The sequence below is a fragment of the Schistocerca nitens genome, chromosome 4, assembly GCF_023898315.1.
Source record: "Schistocerca nitens isolate TAMUIC-IGC-003100 chromosome 4, iqSchNite1.1, whole genome shotgun sequence".
Lineage (NCBI taxonomy): Eukaryota > Metazoa > Arthropoda > Insecta > Orthoptera > Acrididae > Schistocerca > Schistocerca nitens.
The window spans coordinates 876,032,894-876,058,557 of NC_064617.1; the positions used below are offsets into that span (position 1 = coordinate 876,032,894).

General features: G+C 47.2%; 1 protein-coding gene and 1 long non-coding RNA gene across 2 annotated transcripts in view; both read left to right on the forward strand.

Annotated features, from left to right (window-relative positions):
• The window catches only part of LOC126253373 (uncharacterized), a 677,982-nt gene extending 666,103 nt beyond the window's left edge, over positions 1 to 11,879 (forward strand). The window contains exon 4 of the long non-coding RNA XR_007545948.1: positions 11,845 to 11,879. This is a non-coding gene — a long non-coding RNA (uncharacterized LOC126253373). The remainder of the gene's footprint in view (positions 1 to 11,844) is intronic.
• Positions 11,880 to 11,952: 73 nt separating this feature from the next.
• LOC126252635 (uncharacterized) overlaps positions 11,953 to 25,664 on the forward strand; it is a 204,952-nt gene continuing 191,240 nt past the window's right edge. Inside the window, 1 exon segment of the mRNA XM_049953538.1 lies at positions 11,953 to 12,102. Within this exon segment, the coding sequence (XP_049809495.1) occupies positions 11,953 to 12,102 (150 nt within the window).

A 25,664-nucleotide genomic window follows, 5' to 3' on the forward strand; every position in this document is an offset into this window, starting at 1 on the left:
AGCGATGGCGTTGTTTCATTGGAACATAAGAGGTATTCGATCTAATCGGGAGGAATTACAACTGCTCCTCCGCCTGCACTGTCCGCTCGTCCTTGGTCTGCAGGAAACCAAGTTGCGCCCGACTGACCGTATTGCCTTTACCCACTATACCTTGGAGCGGTATGACCTCACCCCTGTGGACGGTGTCCCAGCTCATGGTGGGGTCATGTTGCTCGTTCGGGACGATGTCTATTACTATCCCATCCCATTGATCACCCCACTCCAAGCAATAGCTGTCCGCATTACTCTTTCTGCCTTTACTTTTTCAGTTTGTACCATCTACACTCCACCGTCATCTGCTGTTAGTCGGGCTGACATGATGCACCTGATCGTTCACCTTCCCCCGCCGTTTTTATTGTTTGGCGACTTCAGTGCCCATCATCCCCTTTGGGGCTCTCCTGCATCCTGTCCAAGAGGCTCACTCTTGGCGGATGTCTTCAACCATCTCAATCTGGTCTGCCTCAATACTGGCGCCCCGACTTTCCTCTCTGACTCTACTCATACCTACTCCCACTTGGACCTCTCGATCTGTTCTACCACTCTTGCCCGTCGGTTCGAGTGGTATGTCCTTTCTGACACCTATTCGAGCGACCACTTCCCCTGTGTCGTTCGTCTCCTGCACCACACCCCATCCCCACGTCCTTCGAGCTGGAACATACTGAAAGCTGACTGGGGACTTTACTCCTCCCTGGCGACCTTTCCGGACCACGATTTTCCCAGTTGTGACAGTCAGGTCGAATACCTCACGGCTGTTATCATCAATGCTGCCGACCGTTCCATTCCTCGTACTGCTTCTTCTTCACGTCGCGTTTCCGTCCCCTGGTTGAACGAGGCTTGTAGGGACGCTATCCGTGCTCGACGACGTGCTTTACGCACCTTTCGCCGCCATCCTACGTTGGCGAATTGTATTGAATACAAACGACTCCGAGCGCAATGCCGTAGAGTCATCAAAGACAGCAAAAAAGCTTGTTGGGCCTCTTTCACCAGCTCTTTTAACAGTTTTACTCCCTCTTCCGTCGTTTGGGGTAGCCTGCGCCGGCTGTCGGGCTTTAAGGCCCACTCCTCGGTACCTGGCCTGACCTCAGGTAATGAGGTCCTTGTTGATCCTGTGGCTGTCTCCAACGCCTTTGGCCGCTTTTTCGCGGAGGTTTCAAGCTCCGCCCATTACCATCCTGCCTTCCTTCCCAGGAAAGAGGCAGAAGAGGCTCGGCGACCTTCCTTCCACTCGCTGAATCTGGAAACTTATAATGCCCCCTTTACTATGCGGGAACTCGAACGTGCGCTTGCACTGTCCCGGTCCTCTGCTCCGGGGCCAGATGCCATTCACGTTCAGATGCTGGCACACCTTTCTCCGGCGGGCAAAAGCTTCCTTCTTCGCACCTACAATCGCGTCTGGACCGAAGGGCAAGTCCCCATGCGTTGGCGTGACGCCGTTGTTCCTATACCCAAACCCGGGAAGGATAGACACCTTCCTTCTAGTTACCGCCCCATTTCTCTTACAAGCTGTGTCTGTAAGGTGATGGAGCGCATGGTTAATGCTCGGTTAGTCTGGATTCTTGAATCTCGACGGCTACTTACTAATGTCCAATGCGGCTTTCGTCGCCGCCGCTCCGCTGTTGACCACCTTGTGACCTTGTCGACATTCATCATGAACAACTTTTTGCGAAGGCGCCAAACGGTAGCCGTGTTCTTCGATTTGGAGAAGGCTTATGATACCTGTTGGAGAGGAGGTATCCTCCGCACTATGCACAGGTGGGGCCTACGCGGTCGCCTGCCCCTTTTTATTGATTCCTTTTTAACAGATTGAAAGTTTAGGGTACGTGTGGGTTCCGTATTGTCCGACGTCTTCCTCCAGGAGAACGGAGTGCCTCAGGCCTCCGTCTTGAGCGTAGCCCTTTTTGCCATCGCGATCAATCCAATTATGGATTGCATTCCACCTAATGTCTCAGGCTCTCTCTTTGTCGATGACTTCGCGATCTACTGCAGTGCCCAGAGAACATGCCTCCTGGAGCGCTGCCTTCAGCGTTGTCTAGACAGCCTCTACTCATGGAGCGTGGCAAATGGTTTCCGGTTCTCTGAAGAGAAGACGGTTTGTATCAACTTTTGGCGATATAAAGCGTTCCTTCCGCCATCCTTACATCTCGGTCCCGTTGTTCTCCCATTCGTGGAAACAACTAAGTTTCTAGGGCTCACGTTGGACAGGAAACTGTGTTGGTCTCCACATGTCTCTTATTTGGCGGCCCGTTGTACACGTTCCCTTAATGTCCTCAGAGTTCTTAGTGGTTCATCTTGGGGAGCGGATCGCACTGTCCTGCTTCGCTTGTATCGGTCCATAGTCCGATCGAAGCTGGATTATGGGAGCTTCGTCTACTCGTCCGCTCGGCCATCCCTCTTACGCCGGCTCAACTCCATCCACCATAGGGGGATACGTCTTGCGACCGGAGCCTTCTACACTAGTCCTGTCGAGAGTCTTTATGCTGAAGCTGCCGAGTTACCATTGACCTACCGGCGCGACGTACTGCTGTGTCGGTATGCCTGCCGGCTGTTGTCTATGCCCGACCACCCCTCTTACAAGTCCTTCTTCGCCGATTCTCTCGACCGTCAGTACGGGTTGTATGTGTCTGCCCTGCTGCCCCCCGGAGTCCGCTTCCGTCGCCTGCTTCGACAACTGGATTTTGCCCTCCCTACCACCTTCAGAGAGGGTGAGAGCCAGACACCACCTTGGCTCCAGGCTCCGGTTCGTATTTATCTCGATCTCAGCTCACTCCCGAAGGAGGGTACTCCGGCTGCAGTGTATTGCTCACGGTTTGTCGAACTTCGTGCTCGACTTGCCGGTCACACCTTTATTTACACCGATGGCTCCAAAACTGACGATGGTGTCGGCTGTGCCTTTGTCGTCGGGGCCGCCACCTTTAAATACCGGCTCCTCGACCAATGTTCCAGCTTTACGGCCGAGCTTTTTGCTCTCCATCAGGCCGTTCAGTATGCCCGCCGCCACCGCCATTCATCGTATGTACTCTGCTCTGACTCACTCAGTGCTCTTCAGAGCCTTGGAGCTCCCTATCCGGTCCATTCCTTGATTCAACGGATACAGCAGTCCCTCCATTCTTTCGCTGATAATGGTGGTTCTGTCAGCTTTCTGTGGGTTCCCGGACATGTAGGAGTGCCTGGGAATGAGGCTGCGGATGCTGCAGCCAAGGCTGCAGTCTTCCTGCCTCGGCCAGCCTCCCATTGTGTCCCGTCATCTGACGTTCGTGGGGATGTCTGTAAGAGGCTTGTGTCGTTGTGGTGGGATGCTTGGTCATCCCTCCAAGGAAACAAGCTCCGGGCAGTAAAACCGCTCCCAACTGCTTGGACAACATCCTCCCGACCATCTCGGCGAGAGGAGGTCCTTCTGACCAGGTTGCGGATTGGGCATTGCCGGTTTAGCCACCGCTACCTGCTCTCCGGTGACCCAGCCCCGCAGTGCCCTTGTGGTCAGGCGTTAACAGTGCGCCATGTTTTATTGTCGTGTCCCCGTTTTAGTCAATTTCGTGTTCTGTCCCTGCCATCTACTTTACCGGATGTTTTAGCTGATGACGCTCGAGCAGCTGCTCGTATTCTGCGTTTTATAACTTTAACTGGCTTGTCCAAAGACATTTAACCTTTTTACTTATTTTATCTGCATATTTGTCAGGTCCTTCTGGTGTCCCCCCATCCCCTTGAGTTTTACCAGATTCCATGTGCTCTCACAACAGTGACTGGGCGCTAATGACCTCAGCAGTTGAGCGCCCTTAAACAAAAAAAAAAAAAAAAAAAAAAAAAAAAAAAATCGTTAGAGCGACAAGTCAAATAATCTGATGGTGTGTGTACTGAAGGTCTTGCAGTACGCTCACCACAATTATGAAATTTCTGATACTCCTTATTTGTTAGACTACAAACTTTTCAACCCCCCTCGTATATTAGTTGGCACGTTACTGGCCGTGCCTAATGTTTCGCAATGCGGGCAGACAGCGGAGGCGCCGGTGACGTAGCGCGCCACGCATTCCGAGTGCAGGCGGCTGATGGCTGGGCTGGCACCGCGGCGCCGCGCCGGCCGAGTGGCCTCAACCGCGGCGGTAACGCGAGCCGACACTTTCCCTGTATAATTGGCGTGTCCGCGCTCCGCTCGCTGGAACGCGTCCATCAGCTCCCACGCCGCCGCCCCCGTAACTGAACACTGCGTACGGTACGCTGCTAGCCCTGTACGTGTCCGCTTGTCCTGTGCCAGAGGTTCCATTCAAAAAGTCCGCCGCAGGTAACTACCCTACCTGTCAACGCTTCGAAGTCAAGGAGACGAGCACATTCCCGCGTCCACGGAGACAGAAGTGCCGAACAACGGTGTCGCTCGAGATGGCTGCGTCGAGCGATAAGGACTGCGAGAAAATAACGCCAGAAGGGCGGGAAGCCGAAGGCGCTGGAGAAGTAACTGGCTTCGCCGGCAGCCGTGGCCGAGCGGTTCTAGGCGCTACAGTCTGGAACAGCGCGACCGCTACGGTAGCAGGTTTGAATCCTGCTTCGGGCATGGATGTGTGTGATGTCCTTAGGTTAGTTAGGTTTAAGTATTTCTAAGTTCTAGGGGACTGATGACCTCAGAAGTTAAGTCCCATAGTGCTCAGAGTCATTTGGACCATTTGAAGTAACTGGCTTCAAATGGTGGGCCCCTTTACTGCTGAGTCCCTCACAAAGGCCAGGCACAGCTCAGGCTGAAATACCAAGTGGAGCTATTTTGTGTGTGTCTAATAATCATACTTACCGTTTCTGTTACTACACTGAAACCTCAAAGAAACTGGTATAGGCATGCGTATTCAAATACAGGGATATGTAAACAGGCAGAATACAGCGCTGCGGTCGGCTACGCCTGGTGCAGTAGTTAGATCGGTTAATGCTGCTACAATGGCAGGTTATCAAGATTTAAGTGAGTTTGAAAGTGGTGTTATAGTCGACGCAGGAGCGATGGCACACAGCATCTCCGAGGTAGCAATGAAGTGGGGATTTTCCCGTACGACCATTTCACGACTGTATTGTGAATATCAGGAATCCGGTACATCATCAACTCTCGGACATCGCTGCGGCCGCAAAAAGATCCTAGAAGGACTGGACCAATGACTACTGAAAATTTTTCAACGTGACAAAAGTGCAACCTGCCGCAAATTGCTGCAGATTCCAATGCTGGGCCATCAACAGCGTACGAACCATTCAAGGAAACGTAATCGATATGGGCTTTCGGAGCCGAAGGCCCACTCGTGTATTCTTGGTGACTGCACGACACAAAGCTTTACGCCTCTACTGGGCCCGTCAATATCGACATTGGACTTTTGATGACTGGAAACATGTTGCCTGCTCGCACGCGTCTCGTTTCAAATTGTATCGAGCGGATGGATACAAGGACCCTGTATGTCAACAGGGGACTGTTCAAGCTTGTGGAGGCTCTGTATGGTGTGAGGCGTGTGCAGCTGAAGTGGTATGGGGCCACTGATACGTCTAGATTTCCCATTCATGTCCATTGTCCATTGTGCATTCAGACGGACTTGGGCAATTCCAGCAGGACAACGCGACACCGCACACGTCCAGAATTCCTACGGAGTAGCTCCAAGAACACTCTTCCGCTGGCTACCAAACTCCCCAGACATGAACATTACTTAGCATATCTGCGATTCCTTGTAACGTGCTACTCAGGGATCTCCACCCCTTCGTGCTCTTACGGATTTATGGACAGCTCTGCAGGATTCACGGTGTCAGTTCCCTCCAGCACTGCTTCAGACTTTAGTGGAGTCCATGCCACGTCGTGTTTCGGCATTTCTGCGTGCTCGTGGGGACCCTACACGATATTAGGCTGGTGTACCAATTTCTTTCGCTCTTCAGTGTAGATCTATACTCGGCGAGGTATCGTCTAGCGCGTGAGGATATTTCTTACACGAAACGCACAAGTAAAACTATCAGTAATCAACTCCTCCTCTTATGTAGTGACTATCACTCTATAACCAAAGTTCTCTCTCTCTGTTTGGGGCGACCAGGGCATTTGCCTAGGGCCCCTGACGTTCAGTGGCTCCTGGCGGCACGCCCGAATCTCCCCCCCCCCCTCCCCCCTCCCTCCCCCCCCCCCGCCACACACACACACACACACACACACGAAAAAAAGGGTATGTGCAAGTAGTAATAGTACTCGCTCTCAGAGGGTTCCGTACGACTTAATTATGTATTTAGGTAGCTCATCCGTAGGTTTTGATGAATGAGTCAGCGAGTATCAAAATACATGGATTATATGGCCGTACCTTTTGACTGCATTGACTTAGAAGTGTGATGTTTTTATATCGCCAAGGGACCTTAGATCGCCATACCTGACTAAATTTCATTTTGATGCCACCATCGTTCCTTACGAAAAAGGGTCCTAACAAAGGAGGACAAGAAATTATCCTACAAGTGTTTCGCTTCTACCGTATGAGGTACGGAACCCTGAAGAACAAGAAAAGTTAGAATGGAAATATTAGTAAAAATCATCAGTCAAGTGACCTGTTCCGGTATATTAAAATACTCAGTTGATTTTGGAAATCATATGACGTTAATAAATATAAATCGTTCAGCCAACTTCAGACAGCACGTGATGCTGTACACTGGTAAATGGAAGCTGATGTCACACGCGGAATTAAGTCACAGAAACAAGGTTTATAACTGAATGTCACTGAATCTGAGATGGTTGTAATTCATTGATACGTTCTATAAAAATGCTCTGAAGGCATACATAGCCTTTTGACTTGTATCAATACGGATACTCCTGTCAGCCACTGCTCTGAGACTCTTCGTATAGTGAATGATTATTGCTTATCTCAAATCAGGGGGGTACACCATGGTCTAAGAGATCATTTACAAATTACGCTTACTGACACGAATTGTTTATCGCCGAAATGAAACGCATGACTGAAGGACGACGACTGTAGTGTCTAGCCTGTTGCACGCAGGATCATTTGATCGCCAAAGGTGGCAGCGAGAAGAATCGACTCAGTAGCAGCTCCAGGAGGACAGAAACCGCACTGGCATAAAGGCGAAAGCTCGTCCGAATTACCGAATTATTTAATTACACCTAACAAGAAACAATTATTTCGGATCACATTTGATTCCGCTTATAAGACACCTGTGGGTTAAAAGACAAATTAGTTTGCTGACAAAATACAGGCCAATGTTCGAAATTCGTCTTTAAGTGTTAAGAATTCTTACGCGCTGTAGTATACGTTCCTGAAAAAGCTGCTGCCAAAATCGAGGGGGGGGGGGAGGAGGAGTAGTCCTGGTGTACGTATCGAATTTGAGCTAGTTTTTGGTTTAGCCTGGACCAGCGGCCGTTTGTATAGCCATTCGAACACGTGTTTTATTTTGCCTATGTTTACAGTATATTAAGCGCGGTTAGGGCGACGAATCTGAGCTGGTGCCCAGGTAAATTGTGCGAATCGATTAATTCCTTTTGCAAAAGATTTTAATTGGCTTGAAATTAAAGCCCATATAATGGCACATTAACACCATCCTGGAGCGGGACTGATGGTTGAAATTTGTTTCACTGGTGTATCGGATCTAGGTGTAACATAAGTTTTAACCGTTTGAAAAAAATCAAGCTTGGTTTGCATTTTAAGCGTAAAAAAAAGTTTTCTGGGAGGTTTGTAGTTTTAATCTTGTACCAACCGGTTCAAACTTTGCACGTAGGTAGATAAATGAATAAAGTCAAAACGAAATTTTTTATGGAAAAATACGTATCCGTTGTCAAGATACGATGATTTGCAGTCGAGCTAAATGTAGCACGTAAAATTCGTTCTTCGTTAAGTGAATGCGCGGGAACGGTTTACAGTGAATCAAATAAAATAGAAAATGTATTCTTAAGAATAAAATTGAAAACTCGCTTTCAAAAATCTAAATTCATTCGAATTTTACGTGCGAAAAACAAACATATTGTTCCACTCATATGTTGAAAGAAATAGTGCGAATTGGTTGAGATTTTGCAAGAAGGTGGACTACTACATGTAATTAATGGTCGGCTTGTTGTTTCGTGAAGATTTATCCGTTTTCACGATATAAGCAACATGGTTCGGAAGACATAAGAAAACCTATATTAGATCAGTCGTTGCCAGAGTCCACAAAAATCTGCATCGGTTACCAAACTATGGCGGTCTGACGTCAAAATTATGGAAGAGTAAAAGTTGGGAATCAGAATGAATAGTGCTCCTATCATAGCATGAAAACGCACATGTGTCCTGGGCAGAGTTAGTTATGTAAAGGAAAGAAACTAGGTCTTCGAATTACGTGGCAGCTTCAAAGACATTTAAATCAAAACATCTTTATATACACGCGCTTTTTGCGATTTAACCCTACTTCCCTAGCTCAACTTCCTTTAGACCCATCCGCCGTCACGTGCATGGTGAGGGGTGTAAGAACAGACAGATACATATTGATGTGCTTAGAGAGTGTGGGACGCAACTACAATCGGAAGTATCAGAGAGTCGGGTGCATCTGTAATACGAAATATCCGTGATTGAGGATGCTTGGATCCTAAACTTTAATGACACGTATCATATCGCACGACGGGACATATGCCATGCTGGGTAACATGCTAGCATGTGTCGTATCATACATGATATGACATTATGTATCATGTTACTTTGCTTGATGCTATGCATTGCATTACGTAGCATAGGCACTAATGCTAACAGGTAAAAGAGCGCGAGATGTCAGGATTTTTCGCTTTTTATGTCTTGGAAGGCAAGTCGAAAAGCCACTTTCGTTCTTTTACCTTCCAAACTGCGCCCAGAGCATTTTTAGCCATTTTTCTGCTACGATATGAGAATTTTTCATTCTGGTATGTTCATGGAAAACGTGTTTCAAGACGACATGGCGAGACACTCGTCGAACAGTGTTCATACGAGAAATGCAGAAATCATTTGGCACGGAAACTTCGTAAGAGAATGTGTAATTTGTTGTATTTCGATTTGGTGTAATTACAATATTTATAAAATTCATGCGTCTCCAACGTAATCTGCCTCAGACAAACCTTGCTAAACAGACTGTCGAATTACCCTGACTATAAGTGCAAGTGTAAAGGATCTCTGCTTGTGAGAATTTTATGTTACTGATCAACAGAAAGGTGGAATCGACGGTTTGACGCCTGCGTTCGGACCCTTTCCACATCCCGGAGACTCCTCTACAAGGGATCCATGGAAAACGACAGATGTAATGTAATGTAATAACACAGATTGGCAGAACTGATGCCTTACCTTCTGCCTGCTATCCTTGATCTGTGCCCTTGCTGCTTTCCTCGGTTTCTTAAGATTTTGGTGACGGGGAACGGACTCTGTAATGTTGCTTGCCAGTCGCCTCGTCTCGAACTGATGCTAAGCAACGATTTGGGCCGCTGCGTGGACCCTTGTATTGTTGACAACTTCGGCACGTCGGGATATGTTGTTTACTCTAAGAAGCTACGCGGGAAATAATAGCAACACGATTGAGGAAACTATCCAGCGATAATGACAGGAGCGCAGCTAGGCTAGGTCGGCCGGACAATGCTCGCGAAAATGTCAGATCTGTTTTATACGGTCATTATATACCGAAACCGGTAGTCTGATGACAAAAATAAACTTGTGACTATGCCCGCATCTCGTGGTCGTGCGGTAGCGTTCTCGCTTCCCACGCCCGGGTTCGATTCCCGGCGGGGTCAGGGATTTTCTCTGCCTCGTGATGGCTGGGTGTTGTGTGATGTCCTTAGGTTAGTTAGGTTTAAGTAGTTCTAAGTCTAGGGGACTGATGACCTCAGATGTTAAGTCTCAGAGCCCTTAGAGCCATTTATTGAACAAAACGACATCCATGCCAACCAGGATGGATTCCGCGAACATCGGTCATGTGGAACCCTGCTCGCGCTTTCCTTACATAACATCCTGAGAGACATGGATCAAGGCGTTCAGGTTGATGCACAGTGTACAAATGATCTAGTAGACAATGAGGAACCGTAAAGTATGTAGCAGTAACCAAAGAGGTGTGACCATACAAACAAGGAGGAGATGTAATTCATCCACGAAAGAACAGTTGTCAGACCTATTCCGAGTACCACTCCGTCTACAGGCCACAAGTGGCCCATCGGGACTATCCGACCGTAGTGTCATCCTCAAGGATGATGCGGATAGGAGGGGCATGGGGTCAACACACCGGTTTCCCGGTCGTTATGATGGTATTCTTGACCGAAGCCGCTACTATTCGGTCGAGTAACTCCTCAATTGGCATCACGAGGCTGAGTGCATCCCGAAAGATGGCAACAGCGCATGGCGGCCTGGATGGTCACCCATCCAAGTGCCGACCACGCCCGACAGCGCTTAACTTCGGTGATCTCACGGGAACCGGTGTATCAACTGCGGCAAGGTCGTTGCGTTTCCCACTTACTCCTATATACGGCTCGCGAAATGACAAATGACCATCGTGGTAAATATCAGAGTAATTAGACCTTATACGTAGCTTCCGACCATTCACGATTGTAACAGGAAAGAGGGGGGGGGGGGAGTAAATCGTACTGTGGCACGTTGGGCATCGTCCACCACACATCGTCAAGTTGACAAGTGATGCTGCTCTGTAGTTATGCGTTAGAATTAGAATCAGCTTGCGATCCGCAAGACTATTGTATGAAATTCTGCTTCAGCTGTTGCTTAATGACGTGTTAATAGACTTCAGGCTAGCCTTCAATACGATTACGCGTTGTATTCATTAGTGGGATCAAAATAACAAAGCGCCTGACAGCTAGTTGTTTACAAAAGAGCTATCTCAGCAACAGCCAACCAGAGGAGAAGCGCGGTCACGAAGTCTTATTCACTAGTATACCCACGACACACCACACATTCATATAGTTGATTAGTTTGCACGGGCAAAGACTCCACCACCTTCAGGGAGGATACTTAATTACGTTCGACCTCCTGAGAGAATCTCAAAATACGAAGCATGGAGGACATGGACAGAGACTATGGATAGATTCCGGTAGGTGGAAATGTGGATCGACGAGGCGTGTCGAGATAGTCCACGCAGTTGCGAGTAACACTGTGTGTCCGGGTGGCACAGCGGTTAACGCAACTGCCTAATAAGCAGCAGATCCCGCTCCGGCACACATTTTTCACTCGTCGCCGCTGATACCACATAAGGTCCCGATGCCGCTGATATCAATAGTTCCTACCCTTTCCTTTCTCACCCTCCACCTTCATCGCTACCTCGGAGATGATGTCCCACCGCTCTTGCGCCGACTATAACACCACGTCCACCTACGTTCGGCAGCGTCAGTCTTTCGGTTCTTTTGTTTCGTTAGCGCAGCATCTTTCTCCTTCCGTCTTACTTTCTATCAGCCTCCTGTCGTTTGCCGGATCCACGTGTGGGCTCATGAACCGTATCATATAAGTTTCTGGATGGAGATACGGTCACAGCTTCTGAACTACAGCCTGTTCCCGGTTGGAAAATTTCCTGCTGCCCATGCTTTTACTGGGCGATGTAGAGAAAAGATGTAGATGTATATTGGGAAAAGATGCAAGCTAACAATGGACTCCTGAGGAACACCAGAAGTTATTGTGGCCGTTTCTGAAGTAACGTCCTGTGGTGCATCTTGCTACGTAATATCTTGTAAATAATAATGAAAGCTTCTAGCTGCATGATATACTGATGTTGACTGTTTTGCAGTACCTCGCTATTTGTGTGGCCGGGTCACGGTAAGCAGCTGCGCGCCACAGACGGAGAGGAGTGCCGGTGTGTGGTTGTGACACGGTGGGGTTGCCGCTGTTGCAGGCGCGGGGAGGCATGGAGGAGAAGCGGGGCGCGGGGGCGGCCGTGGGCCGCGCGGGCGGCGGGGGCGGCGGTGGCGGCGGCGGCGGCGGCGGCTCCAAGGTGTCGCAGATGGCGCACATCTTCCAGGCGATGGCGCCCGCCAAGGATGCCGACGGCCAGCAAGGGGCGGCGCCGCCCGCGCACCCCCATCCCCATCATAACCAGCACTCGCCTCGGCCGGAGCGCCGCCGCACCGTCGCCGGCGAAGACGTCTTCAAGGTGAGCCGGAGACAGGGATAATCGTGTGGTGCGGCCGTGACCCCCTCTACTCGTCATTCAGCTTCGTCCTCTTGTGCGGCGTGCCACACTGCTGTGGCGCGGGGGTTTCCAACTGTATCGCGTCTGCAGACAAGTGCCTGCAAACGAACAAAAAATCAGCAGCGTAACTTAATTCTTTCTAGATCAGGGCTTCACAACATACGTGCTTCTAGCTGCATGATATACTGATGTTGACTGTTTTGCAGTACCTCGCTATTTGTGTGGCCGGGTCACGGTAAGCAGCTGCGCGCCACAGACGGAGAGCAGCAAGCCGCGAGCACGGAGCAGCGCGAGCACGCTACCCCCACTACCGGACCAGAGCGGAGAGTGGGGAGAGTCACGTGGGGCACACAACAGCTGCCGCGGCCACCTGCAGGGATATCACTCACGAATTATTACTGCGACAAATGAAACAAATAAAGGAGAATGTACACGTGCCACATAATTTTATTAGCTTAGTGTGTGCCTCTACATTCGTATTAATTTGTGAACTGTTACACAATAAAAGGTGTCACTGAAGTGTGGGACTCTCGGTTATCTTGTACTTTTTGCCCTTTACAATTGCGTCTATGTTCGGAGTAATTGTTCTTGTGCATTGTAGGCGCAGCGTGCAGTTTAAATTTCGATCAGAAAATGTGTTTCTCAGGCGCGTCTTGTTACATTTCATTGCAGAGAACAGTTGTTCACAAACTTACGTGGAACCGAACATTGGTATTATTGTAGCCGCCAGTTTGTGCAAACGAGGAAATCTATCCTGAGGGAAGTGTCTGTAGAATCCAAAATGTTTTTCTTGTTCTGAAATTTGTCTCTGTATTCTCTGTCGCACTGCAGGTCAATAATTTCTAGTTGCAGCTCAGGATGAATCTCTTCAATATTCGCTGAATATGGAGAGGAGAACGTTCACAGTCTTTGTGAACATGATGATAATTTAGAAAAATGAGCTAGATTTCCTGTTTCCATCTGACTCACCCAAAGTGTCAATTTCATTTTAAAAGCTCGTATTCGATCTATGAAATGAGTAATTAGCAGATCATTACCTTGTAGTGAAATGTTCAAAGCATTCAGATGGCTAGTTAAATCTGCTAAGAACGCGAGATCACATTTCCATGAAGGCTGTTTCAATTCAGGAACACACATGTTATTTATTTCCATGAACATATTTATCTCATCTAATAGGCAAAAAAATCGACTTAATAATTCGCCACGACTAAGCCAGCGGACCTCGCTGTCATAAGGCAGGCTACCATACTGGCTTTCTACATCCTCAAGAAAGCTTTTAAATTGCCTGTGTTGTACGAACAACAACAATCACCACATTTTTTAAAGTGATACTCTTTGCCCATAAGTTTTCCTGGTGGATCACACAGTGAACGCCCCTTATTTCATTCGGCACGGTCAGTTTTTGCATTTTCTCCTTCAACAGCGCAACTAAACCTGATTTTTTTCCCTGTCATCGCTGGTGCACCGTCTGTAGACACTGAAACTAAAGAATTCCACGACAATCCTATATTTTCAACACTTTCTTCAACACTACATAAAATATCACCTCCGGTTGTAGTGTTCTTCATGGCTACTACATCGAGGAGCTCCTCCCTCACCTGAAGATCTCTATTAACACCTCTAATAAATATGGCAAGCTGCGCTGTTCCAGTGATATCTACACTTTCGTCCAGAGCTAGAGAATACGCCATAAAATCTTTACAGATATTTGCAAGCTGGCTCTGGAAGTCGTCTGCCATGTCCTGTATGCGACGCATAATGATCATGTTAGATAATGGCACAATCCGAAACTGTTCAACTTGAGATGGACACAAATATTCCGCTGCAACTACCAAACATTCTTTTATTAAATCGCCATCAGTGAAGGGCCGCAGGGATTTTGCTAAAAGGAAAGCAATTTTGTAACTCACTCTGAGAGCTGCCTCAGTTGATTTTTCTTAGTCATCCAGATCTTCTTCGAATAGCTTCCTTCTAAGTTTAATAACTTCCTGTGCACGGTCTGATCCATTACATTTTCCACTTCCGTAGTCTTTCGCGTGATACGACATATAATGTCGCTGCAAATTAAATTTCCTAAAAGAATTCAGCGTTTAGTGACATACTAAACATTTTGCAACACCAACTTTTTCTGTAAACAAATACAATTCCTCCCAATGCGGGTTGAACTGCGAAAGCATGGTTGGGGTTATTACACAACGGCGACTTGACATGATTCTTAACCAGCGAAGTGACTGTTAGAGCTGATCGTAGTATATTAAACGTTACACAGTCGGCGCGAATTCAGTAGGCGTGTTGCGACCCTATTCAAACGTGCGCGCGCATTTCCCCTCCCTCCCCTCCCTCCCTACTCCGCGACCTTGCACCTGCTCGCGAGCACGTGCCTGAGCAGACGCGAGTACTCGCGCTCAAAACCGGCTAGTTGTTAAGCCCTGTTCTAGATGATGATTAAACTGTGAATACCCTCTCTCCCAGCACGACATGGCACGGACTCAACTAATGTCTGCCGGTCGGAGTGGCCGTGCGCTTCTAGGGGCTACAGTGTGGAGCCGCGCGACCGCAGGTTTGAATCGTGCCTCAGGCATGGATGTGTGTGATGTCCTTAGGTTAGTTAGGTTTAATTAGTTCTACGACTGATGACCTCAGAAGTTAAGTCGCATAGTGCTCAGAGCCATTTGAACCATTTTTTCAACTAATGTCTGAAGTAGTGCTGGAGGGAAGTAACACCAGGAATACTGCGGGGCTGTCCATAAATCCGTAACAGTATGAGGGGTTGCAGATCTCTTCTGAAGAGCACGTTGCAAGGCATCCCAGATACGCTCAATAATGTTCATGTCTGGGGAGTTTGGTGGCCAGCGGAAGTGTTTCAACTCTGAAGAGTGTTCCTGGAGCCACTCCGTGGCAATTCTGGACGTGTGGGGTGTCCCAGTGCTCTGCTGGTATTGCCCCAATACGTTGGAATGCACTATGGACATGAATAGATGCAGGTGATCAGACAGGATGCTTACGCACGTGTCACCTGTCAGTCGTATCTAGACGTTTCAGGGGTCCCACATCACTCCAACTGCACACGCCCCGCACCGTTACAGAGCCTCCACCAGCTTGAACAGTCCTGCTGACATGCAGGGTTCATAAGGCTGTCTCCGTACCCTTACATGTCCATACGTTCGATACAATTTGAAACGAGACTCTTCCGACCAGACTACATGTTTCCAGTCATCAACAGTTCAGTGCCGGTGTTGACGGGCCCAGGCGAGGCGTAAAGCTTGGTGTCGAACAGTCATCTAGGGTACACGAGTGAGCCTTCGGATCCGAAAGGCGACATCGATGATGTTCGTTGAATGGTTCGCACGCTGACACTCGTTGATAGCCCAGCGCTGAAATCTGCAGCAATTTGTGGAAGGGTTGCACTTCTGTCACGTTGAACGATTCTCTTCAGTGGTCGTTGGTCCCGTTCTTGGAGGATCTTTTTCCGGCCGCAGCGATGTCGGAGATTCACGGTACACTAGTGAAACGGTCTTATGGGAAAATCCCCGCTTCATCGCTACCTCGGAGATGATGTCCCACCGCTCTTGCGCCGACTATAACACCACGTTCAAACTCACTTAAATCTTAATAAAGTGCCATTGTAGCAGCTGCAACCGATGTAACAGCTGCGCCAGACACTTGTCTTAAACAGGCGTTGCCGACCGCATCGCCGTTATTATGTCTGTTTACATATCTCTGTATTTGAATATGCATGCCTGTACTAGTTTCTTTGGCGTTTCAGTGTATATTCTCCTGTACTATTTCCAACAGTGCACCGACTCTGGAGTAACTTTTCGGTTCCACGATTGTAAAAAGCAAGTGGTTTTGAGGCGAAGAAGTCGTTCAGACATGTTTAGAGACATTTTGATCCTGAGAGGTAAATTCCTTGAAGAGTGTTCGATAGAGAGCGGAAAAGGTGAAAATCTGGAATAAGTTGGTTGTGGAATGACTTCCCAACGCAGCTTCTCCTATATATTGGCGCGCGGGGGGGGGGGGGGGTTAATCATGAAATAGCATCACTTCACGCACTCTTCCTTGTTGTTGTTATTAGACTACGTCTGCAAGACGTCTCTGTGTTGACAGTAAATGCCAGCAGTGATGGTTACACCTCGGGGAAACAATTCTTAGCACACCACACCGTCGCTGCTGCACAAAGAAGCATAATACTATCTTTTGTGGATGCGAGCTGGTCTTTCTACGGGGAGTTGCTGCTTTGTTTGGGCTCAATCATTCCTTTCTTCTCCTTGTTTTGACACAGAAACACAATTTCTCGTCATCAGTAACGAAACAGGATAGGAATGGCGGTGGTGTTTACGAGCCAGTAGATGACAAGCAAACAGAGGTGCACATGTAGCCACCCGCAGATTTTTATTGTTGTTGTGATTTTGGCTTAGAGCGTGCAGTATCCATGCATCCGATTTTTGAACCGTCCTCACTGCATGCAAATGTCACACGCTGGTGGAATTGTCACATTTCATAACATCTGCCAGTCCTTGTGTACACTTAAGTAGACCATTGTGGATTAATGCGTGTAAACGATCTTCATCAAACCGCATAGGTCTTCCTGAACGTGGAGAGTCACTAATGTCAAAACGATCCTCCTTAAAACGAGAAAACCATATTCTTCCCGTCGTCTGTCCAGTGGCATTATCCCAGTACACGGTGCAAACGTTTGTGGCTGCCGTCGCCCCTCTATTGAGCTCAAACAGAAGAATACGCCAGGAATGTTCAGGTGTCTCCACTTGGCACAACATTTTCTAGTGTCCACAGCTCCATCGACTGTCTGCAAATGAAATGACAATGTGTAAACTCAGTAACAGTGAACTACAAATAAAAAATGACAATGGATAAATAAACCCGTAGCAACCGGAATACCACCATGCAAAACAAAAAAAGATACGAACTTACGCACCAGCCCAAGTCGTGGTACAGTACTAAGTACTCTTTGCCACGCACTTCAGTGTTGTGAAATATAAACTTTAACTAGATATGCCACTGTACATAGCAATTATGACCTGATTATATATGCTTACTTGTGCTCCGGCACATGCAAACTTTTAACATATTGTAGCTCGCGTAGCGGTACAACTACGCACTATATTACTCTGTCCCATATTTCATTATCAAGTCAGCTGCAAGTCATTCGGGCCTCGAATCGTTCCTATAAGCGTCAGGTGGTCCCTGCACCGCCAGGAAACCTTTCCTGACATCAGAGCAATGGCGCTCACATTCAGACGGATGAAATGAGTATCTGACACAGCAGGCCAACCGAAGTTATCAGGAGCCACTTCATTTCTCCTGGAATGTCCCAGGAGAACACGGCAGCAGTCGTCAGAGTCCGCCACAGCTCAGTGAGACACGAAGACTGTCCACTGTTAGTAGTTATTTTGTCTCTGTTCTTCCGTAGACTCATGGTTACTCTAGCATCGTTCTGAAGGCCGCGTCTTGATCTCGTCCTGGGTTCTAGTGGTGAAATTCCTTTTGCTGTGGTCGTGTGAACCTTACTGTTCTGCCACTCTACTTCTACATAATTTCTCTCGTCGTTTTTCAGGCCTCACGGGTGACTCATATTTACCTACTTTCATTGTGCAGTCCACTCTGTTCTGGAGAATAGGGAGAAAGATTATTCGCTTAAGCTCCCGCGTCAGTTTCGCTTGCTGCTAAGCCTTGTTTAAAGTGATGATAGATGGTTGGCAAATTCACGCTAAGGGTGTGCACTGCGGCAGCCAGTTTTTTGTGATCACCAGAGCTCATCAGGAGCGCGGTGCAGCAGATGCCTCCTCTACGTCCGGTGACATCCTGGAGCCCGTGTAGCCGCTTTTATGAAAAATAGTCGCTCCCGCTTAGTAGCGCACACAATAACGGACAGTTCCAGCACTGTGTGAGATATACAACCATGGTCTGCGTCTCATTGATGTCCGTAGCTTGTATGGACGATAGAGTTCGTCTGTGACCGCCAGATCTTGTCTGCCGACTTGGAGGGGCTATCCCAGAGAATGTGATACACTCTTGATGGTGGTCCATCCTTCGGACCGAGTGGGGGTGGCGCAGTGGATATCACACTGGACTCGCATTCGGGGGGACGACGGTTCAAACCCGCGTCCTGCCTCCTGATTTAGGTTTTCCGTGATTTCCGTAAATCGCTCCATGCAAATGCCGGGATGGTTCCTTTGAAAGGGCATGACAGACTTCCTTCCCAATCCTTCCCTAATCCGATGGGACCGATGACCTCGCTGTTTGGTCCCCTGTCCCAAATCCTCCAACCAACCACCGTCCCTCAAACGAGAATATTATTTGAGTTGGGCATGCTTTCATGAGACATGGGTGGGGTGTGGGCTAGCAAATAGCGATCTCCTGCACTTCCGAACTCACCCACAACCCTTACGTAGATTTACGTCACACTGCGTTCTCTAATATGACGGGGATGGCACTGCTGTAGTCGCTCATTGTATGTCACAAACTTTGTCCGACTTACCGATCGAGCAATCTCAATATAGTTCACAGTTGTGATAATGCCACTGTGGAAACCAAGAGGAGATAAGATTTAATCCGTGAGGACCAGCAGCTGATAGCGTATCAGTGACGGTGAGGAAAAAATTGAACACAGCGGGACAAGAATAACGCAGCTGCGCGCTGTCTCCTGTGTGTGTGTGTGGGGGGGGGGGGGGGGGGGGGGCGAGAGGACTCTCAGGTACTTGAAGTATGCACGCCTCTGTTTAAAAAGAATAGCTCGATGTAGTCATAGGGTCTTAGCCGCGCACGTCTGCTTTCATGTCCTGCAGCTAACTCCCTGCTAATAACAACCTGTAGCTGTGATCATGTAGTCAAATAGTCTGTGCAGTGGCTGCCATTACGAGTTAATAAAATACACAGAAATACAAAATAAAAGATAAACGAATAATTTAATAAAGGGGTTCTATTCTGACATCTGTAACTGATGAAGACGACAGAGAATTATGCTGAATAATTTTTATTCAAGAACTGAAAGGCCATCTTACATAAACGGGAAGTGGTCCAACGATATTCGATTAAAATACAGACGCCATATAACCTTTTCAGATGCAGTAAAGTTACGAGAATGGTAGCAAACTCCCCAAACTAAATAGTCATCAAAATTACGCGAAAATTGAGTCCATTTCGTGATCACAATACACGAAAGTTAACAACTAAAAATACTTCAGAGTTTAACATGATGATTCACAAATTAACTCAAACGATACGAAGAATAATAGCTCATCCTCGGCTTTCTCTTAATTAAATAAATCAAGCCAAAATAGTTAGTCCTACTTTGGAGCACATTCAGACCTCTCTAAACACACTGGTGTCCGAAATTAAAGCAAAGAACCGAAATTTTGAGAGGTTGCGTTTATTTAGTCACATGAAATGAAATGATCGTATGGCATTGTTGGCCGGGAGGCCCCTTGCGGGGAAGTTCGGCCGCCGTATCGCAAGTCCTTTTTAGTTGACGCCACTTCGGCGACTTGCACGTCAATGATAATGAAATGATGAACACACAACACCCAGTCATCACGAGGTAGAGAAAATCTCTGACCCCGCCGGGAATCGAACCCGGGACCCCGTGCGCAGGAAGCGAGAACGCTACCGCAAGACCACGAGCTGCGGACATTTAGTCACAAAACAGTATGAACAGGTGATAGTAAAGTAGAAACAATGAAAGGGTAGAGAACGGAAGCAACTGGAACACGCATAACGGTAGACAAAAATATTCTTTGTTTTTCTAATTTAACGTATTTACACACACACACACACACACACATTCAATCTGGCTAATGCGCTCAGTATGGGGTGTGACTACCTCTGGCAGTAATCCAGGCCTGACAAACGATGGGGCATTTTGTGAATGATGTCATCAGTCTCATGTTGAGGCAGTAACACCCATTCTTCCTGCAGCGCTCTTCGCACGTCTTGGAGAGCGGTTGGTGGATGTTGGCGTGATGCAACCCGTGTCCCAGACGTGCTCTACGGGATTCAGATCGAGAGAGCGAGCAGGCCACGCCACGTCATGCGTGGAATATCTTCCGTTTCCAGGTAAACATGAGCGACCTGTGCTCTGAGAGGTCGAGCATTGTCGTCCATCAGTACGAAGTGTGGGACCCACAGCACTTCAGAAGAACTGCACGCTGGGTCCCAAGATCTCGTCACGATACCTAACAACAGTTAAACCTTGCCGATTTAACCGTGCAGTTTCACGAAGAGATGTTAGAGACATAATCATGCCCAGACCATTAGAGATCATCTCCGATATCAGTTTCTTTCCACAATGGTCAGTCCCGAAATCGTGTTCCACGTTCCCTCCAGATGCGAATCCGTCGAGAATCGCTGTCCAGGTCAAATCTGGACTCACCTATGAAAAGACATTGGTCCACTGTTCGACAATCCAGATGGCATGTTGACGGCTCCACTCTAGGCGTTCCCTTCTGTGAAGAGGCGTCAGAGGCATATATACAGCAGATCTCCGACAATAAAGCCACTCTGTCAAAGCATTCTGTACGCTGTTTGCCTAGCTACAACACGTCCAGTGGATGCTGCGAGGTCAGATGCCAGTTGCTATCCAACACTATACTCTTTGATAGGTGTCCAGACGTCATCGTTGGTATGCAGGGCACGATTGTACGGACATCGGTTGACATTTTGTGTGATTATATCGTGAATTATCCACAGGATGGGGAAATAGTGGTTTGTTGCGTTAGTTTTGGACACCAGTGTGTAAAGTGCCTTCAAAAGTTAAGTGTTGTAGCAGGCGTTCACCGTCGAGAAACAATCACGTGTACAACTGAATCGTGCTTGTTGCTCTAGACAGGCCTGTCTTCCTAAACTCGCATAAAACTGTCCGGAATCGCTCCCTTGAACTCTCGCTCGAGAAGTCGCTGTCTCCAACTCACTCTCATAGCTTTGCATTACTGTCTGCTTTTCCATTGGCTGAAGGCCATCCCCAACAAAAAGAAATCTTCCTTAAGCTCTCTACATGTATGGTCTGATTAAAGTTGACCACTTCCCCGGACTAAACTAATATATTGCAACAATATTTACAATATTTAAGTAACGTCATAGAAATTCAGTTACTCAGATAATTTACAATAAATATAAGTAATAGTTTGTTTATAAATACTAGTGTGCTCGTGATGATTAATTACAGATTGTCCCATGGTTTTTTTAATAGCACTTGCAATTGACATTTAAATGAAGTTACTGCCAAAGTAGGAAACTGCCCAATAACTAACTGCACCAGTATGACAATATGAGGTATTGATACTGTGTTCATTTGCCGTGTAATTATTCTGACGTTAATTTGCATAACGAAAGCGATATAAAAGACATCATAAATCAGTAAATGAAATAAAGATATGTAGCTTTCATGGATAATAGCTATAGTGCAATCCTATAATCTGAGAAACAGTTTGGTGAAATCGCATGAAGCGATTAAAAGTTATTGCGTAAATGTTTATTCACTGCGAAATATTAACTTCTGTACTTTTATCCGAGATCATCGATGTATTGAGATTTGCATTAATAACTCGTGCGTTACCGTCAAATTTCAAGGAGCTGTAACTTAGGCGATTGTCTGACACTCTTTCGTTTCTTTTTAGCATTGTCTCCTGCACAAAGGCCCCACATGAGCGACAGCTGTCCAAATTCCCAGCTTTTGGTATTTACCTATTTGCGATGACGCTACTCGCCTCTTGAGCAGCGGTCGCTGCGGCCTGCCTTGAGCCCTGTGCCTGCTGGCGTTCAGCCGTACATCAGATACACATCACCTCGTAGCAATTCTGGGATTAGCTCGCGTAACGTTAAAAACGTACATGGACGTAATAGTTTCAGCGGGGACCAGGTTTCCCGTATGCTTGTTTAAAAGCTAACTGCTGAACACGCAATCAGTCCTCGCTTTAGACCCGATATTTTCACAATCGTTTGAGGCGTCAGGCCACCGTGGAAGTCATTGGCATCGAAGAGCCGTTGTGGACAGAGAGGAAGGCCCTGGACAGACTCCACGGTGATGCACAGTACTCGCGCCATCGTGCGAGGCTGTTCTGGCAGTAGAAATTTGCGTTCGAGGTAACTGATAAGCGTGTTTGGTGACAACTCGCCACATCGAATGAGAGTATCCTCGATTCCGTAGGTGCTGGCTGAGAACGCGGGTTCGGTGGTGGGCGGTTGTTCCATCTCGGATGTCGGACACTCCGCCTTTGCTCTGTGTGGTCCGCATTTGGACACTGTAGCGACTGGAAAGCAGTTAGAATCGCCGACCACTGTCTGGCTGCTTAACAGAGGAATTTTCTTCTCGGTTGGTTGGCTTTCTAGGTGGTATAACCATCGGCTGTTTAGACTTAGGTACACCCTGGAACGACCTAACGCTCCGTCTACATTGTTACGGAGCGGTAGGAGAGTGTGTAATATTATTGGGCTTTCCGTCGTATGAAATGTGAGTACCCTTGGAAAGGCATTAACCTATCTGTATATTAAATGATCAACTTATGAGATGAGACCTATTCTTTGAAAGACATTTGTTTTATATAATTTATGTAACTGTAAAGATGCGCATCTAGCGCGGACTCTAATACATCGATTGCGCAGTCAAAGAAACATTTTAACAGAAGCTGAACTGAACGTTCCGCTTCGATCTAAATAAAAGATGACAGTAAAAACCTTTGTAGATCTTCAGATTTTATCGTACTTCTGCTTGTAATGTGAAAGCGTAAAGGAGGTCGTCTTTAAGCCATAAAAGTGAGCGGTCTTGCCAGCGAGCAGACAACAGTTACTAATTAATAAAATTCAAGTAATTTATGTTCGATACTGTAAACAGGCAAGTATTGTCATGAAGGTGTTGAACGGTGCAAGAATTCTCGAAGGAAGGAGAAAAGTAATTACTGTAATTTGTGACAAAAACGTGAACCAAAAAGCTAGCACAGGACAGGCTGAAATCTGATCGCACCATACAGTTAGAAAATTACTTACGTAAGTTATACCGTTTATAAATAAGCCGTAATTGCTTGTGAGAATTGTTTGAATATATTTAGTGTTTATCAGATTTCTTATTCTATTCTTTTCCTTGATTTTTTTACCTCCATGTCATATTTGTATAAATGTCAAACAGCCTTTACTACAGCAGAGAATACTGCGGCATCCTGGTTGTAGACAGAAGGCCCCTCCTTATCTTCTATATAACTAATAGCTGCCCCATTTCTTAATGATTTCATTTGCAAATGCATTTTTTATTGTTCGTTGTTAAAAGTCCCTTAGGTAATTATAAAATTCATACTGATTACGTAAATCCGGGTTGTTCTTTCTGAATAATAGAAACCTTTGCGTAATCAAAAACTAGCTTCCTTCTGTCAACGATCAGGAGCCGACCAGAAGACGGACGTCTTCGACCGCTTTCGTGTTTCCTGTGGCAAAGCTCTGCCAAACTGGGAACACGACATACTAGTATGAAATACAACATATACATAATTATCAGGTTAAAATTGAAAAAAAAATTACACACATTGTTACTCAGTATTCATTAAACACAATATGCCGAGTGGTTATAATTAAAGTGCAGCTGCTCGTGGAGGTTCCCTAATATGTTAATGCGGAACTGCCTAATTTGGCGAACTGTTAAACCACGTATTCTGCGTGAAGAGCCATTGCACTCGGCGTATGTGACTATGTGGTGTAGATTCACGAGCACCTTTATTTTCGCTCCGTTCTTCTTTGAAGAGAATATACCCAGCGATCTTGTCAGATGTACCGTGACGTCTGCACGTTGTTGAGCCATCCTTTTACAGCACGCGAATCCTGCTTTGGAAGAGGATTCTCTTTGGAGAGAACGGTTCCCACGCGCCTCATGTGAATCGCTTGGTGAAAGATCTGCTGCATGCAACCTTCCACGAATGTATTATATCCGGAGGTTTTGCAAATGCATGGTCTGCAATATCACCTGATAAGAACCCCTGTGACTTTCAGTTCTGCGGGCATCTAAAAGAACGCGTTTACCAGGAACTCGTTGCTGAGACTGCTGCCAGTAACTGTTGATCACGTCGTTTTACGGATGAAACATCTCGTCGACGTCTCCGTTGCTCATACTGAACAAGCTGAGGCAGCTGTGTTTTATAATAAAATAAACATTTTTCCGTTCTAACTGTTTGACCTTTGAAGCCGACGTCCCGTTCCTGATGCATTATACACTACTGGCCATTACAATTGCTACACCAAGAAAAAATGCAGATGATAAACGGGTATTCATTACACAAATATATTATACTAGAACTGACATATGATTACATTTTCACGTAATTTGGGTGCATAGATGCTGAGAAACCAGTACCCAGAACAACCACCTCTGGCCGTAATAACGGATTTGATACGCCTGGACATTGAGTCAAACAGAGCTTGGATGGCGTGTACAGGTACAGCTGCCCATGTCGTTTCAACACGATACCGCAGTTCATCAAGAGTAGTGACTGGCGTATTGTGACGAGCCAGTTGCTCGGCCACCATTGACGAGACGTTTTCAATTGGTGAGGGATCTGGAGAATGTGCTGGCCAGGGCAGCAGCCGAACATCTTCTGTATCCAGAAAGGCCCGTACAGGACCTGTAACGTGCGGTCGTGCTTTATCCTGCTGAAATGTAGGGTTTCGCAGGGTCGAATGAAGGGTAGAGCCACGGGTCGTAACACATCTGAAATGTAACGTCCACTGCTGTTCAGTGCCGTCAATGCGAACAAGAGGTGACAGACACTTGTAACCAATGGCACCCATACCATCACGCCGGGTGATGCGCCAGTATGGCGATGACGAATACACGTTTCCAATGTGCGTTCACCGCGATGTCGCCAAACAGGGATGCGACCATCATGATGCTGTAAACAGACCTTGGATTCATCCGAAAAAAATGACGTTTTGCCATTCGTGCACCCAGGTTCGTCGTAGAGTACACCATCGCAGGCGCCCCTGTTCGTGATGCGTCAAGGGTAACCGCAGCCGTGATCTCCGAGCTGATAGTCCATGCTGCTGGAAACGTCGTCGAACTGTTCGAGCAGATGGTTGTTGTCTTGCAAACATCCCCATCTGTTGACTCAGGGATCGAGACATGTCTGCACGATCCGTTACAGCCATGCGGATAAGATGCCTGTCATCTCGACTGCTAGTGATACGAAGCCGTTGGGATCCAAACGGCATTCCGTATTACTCTCCTGAACCCACCGATTCCACACTCTGCTAACAGTCATTGGATCTCGACCAACGCGAGCAGCAATGTCGCGATACGATTAACATGCAACCGCGATAGGCTACAATCCGACCTTTATCAGAGTCGGGAACGTGATGGTACGCATTTCTCCTCCTTACGCGAGGTTTCACAACAACGTTTCACCAGGCAACGCCGGTCAACTGTTGTTTGTGTATGCGAAATCTGTTGTAAACTTTCCTCATGTCAGCACGTTGTAGGTGTCGCCACCGGCGCCAACCTTGTGTGAATGCTCTAAAAAGCTAATCATTTG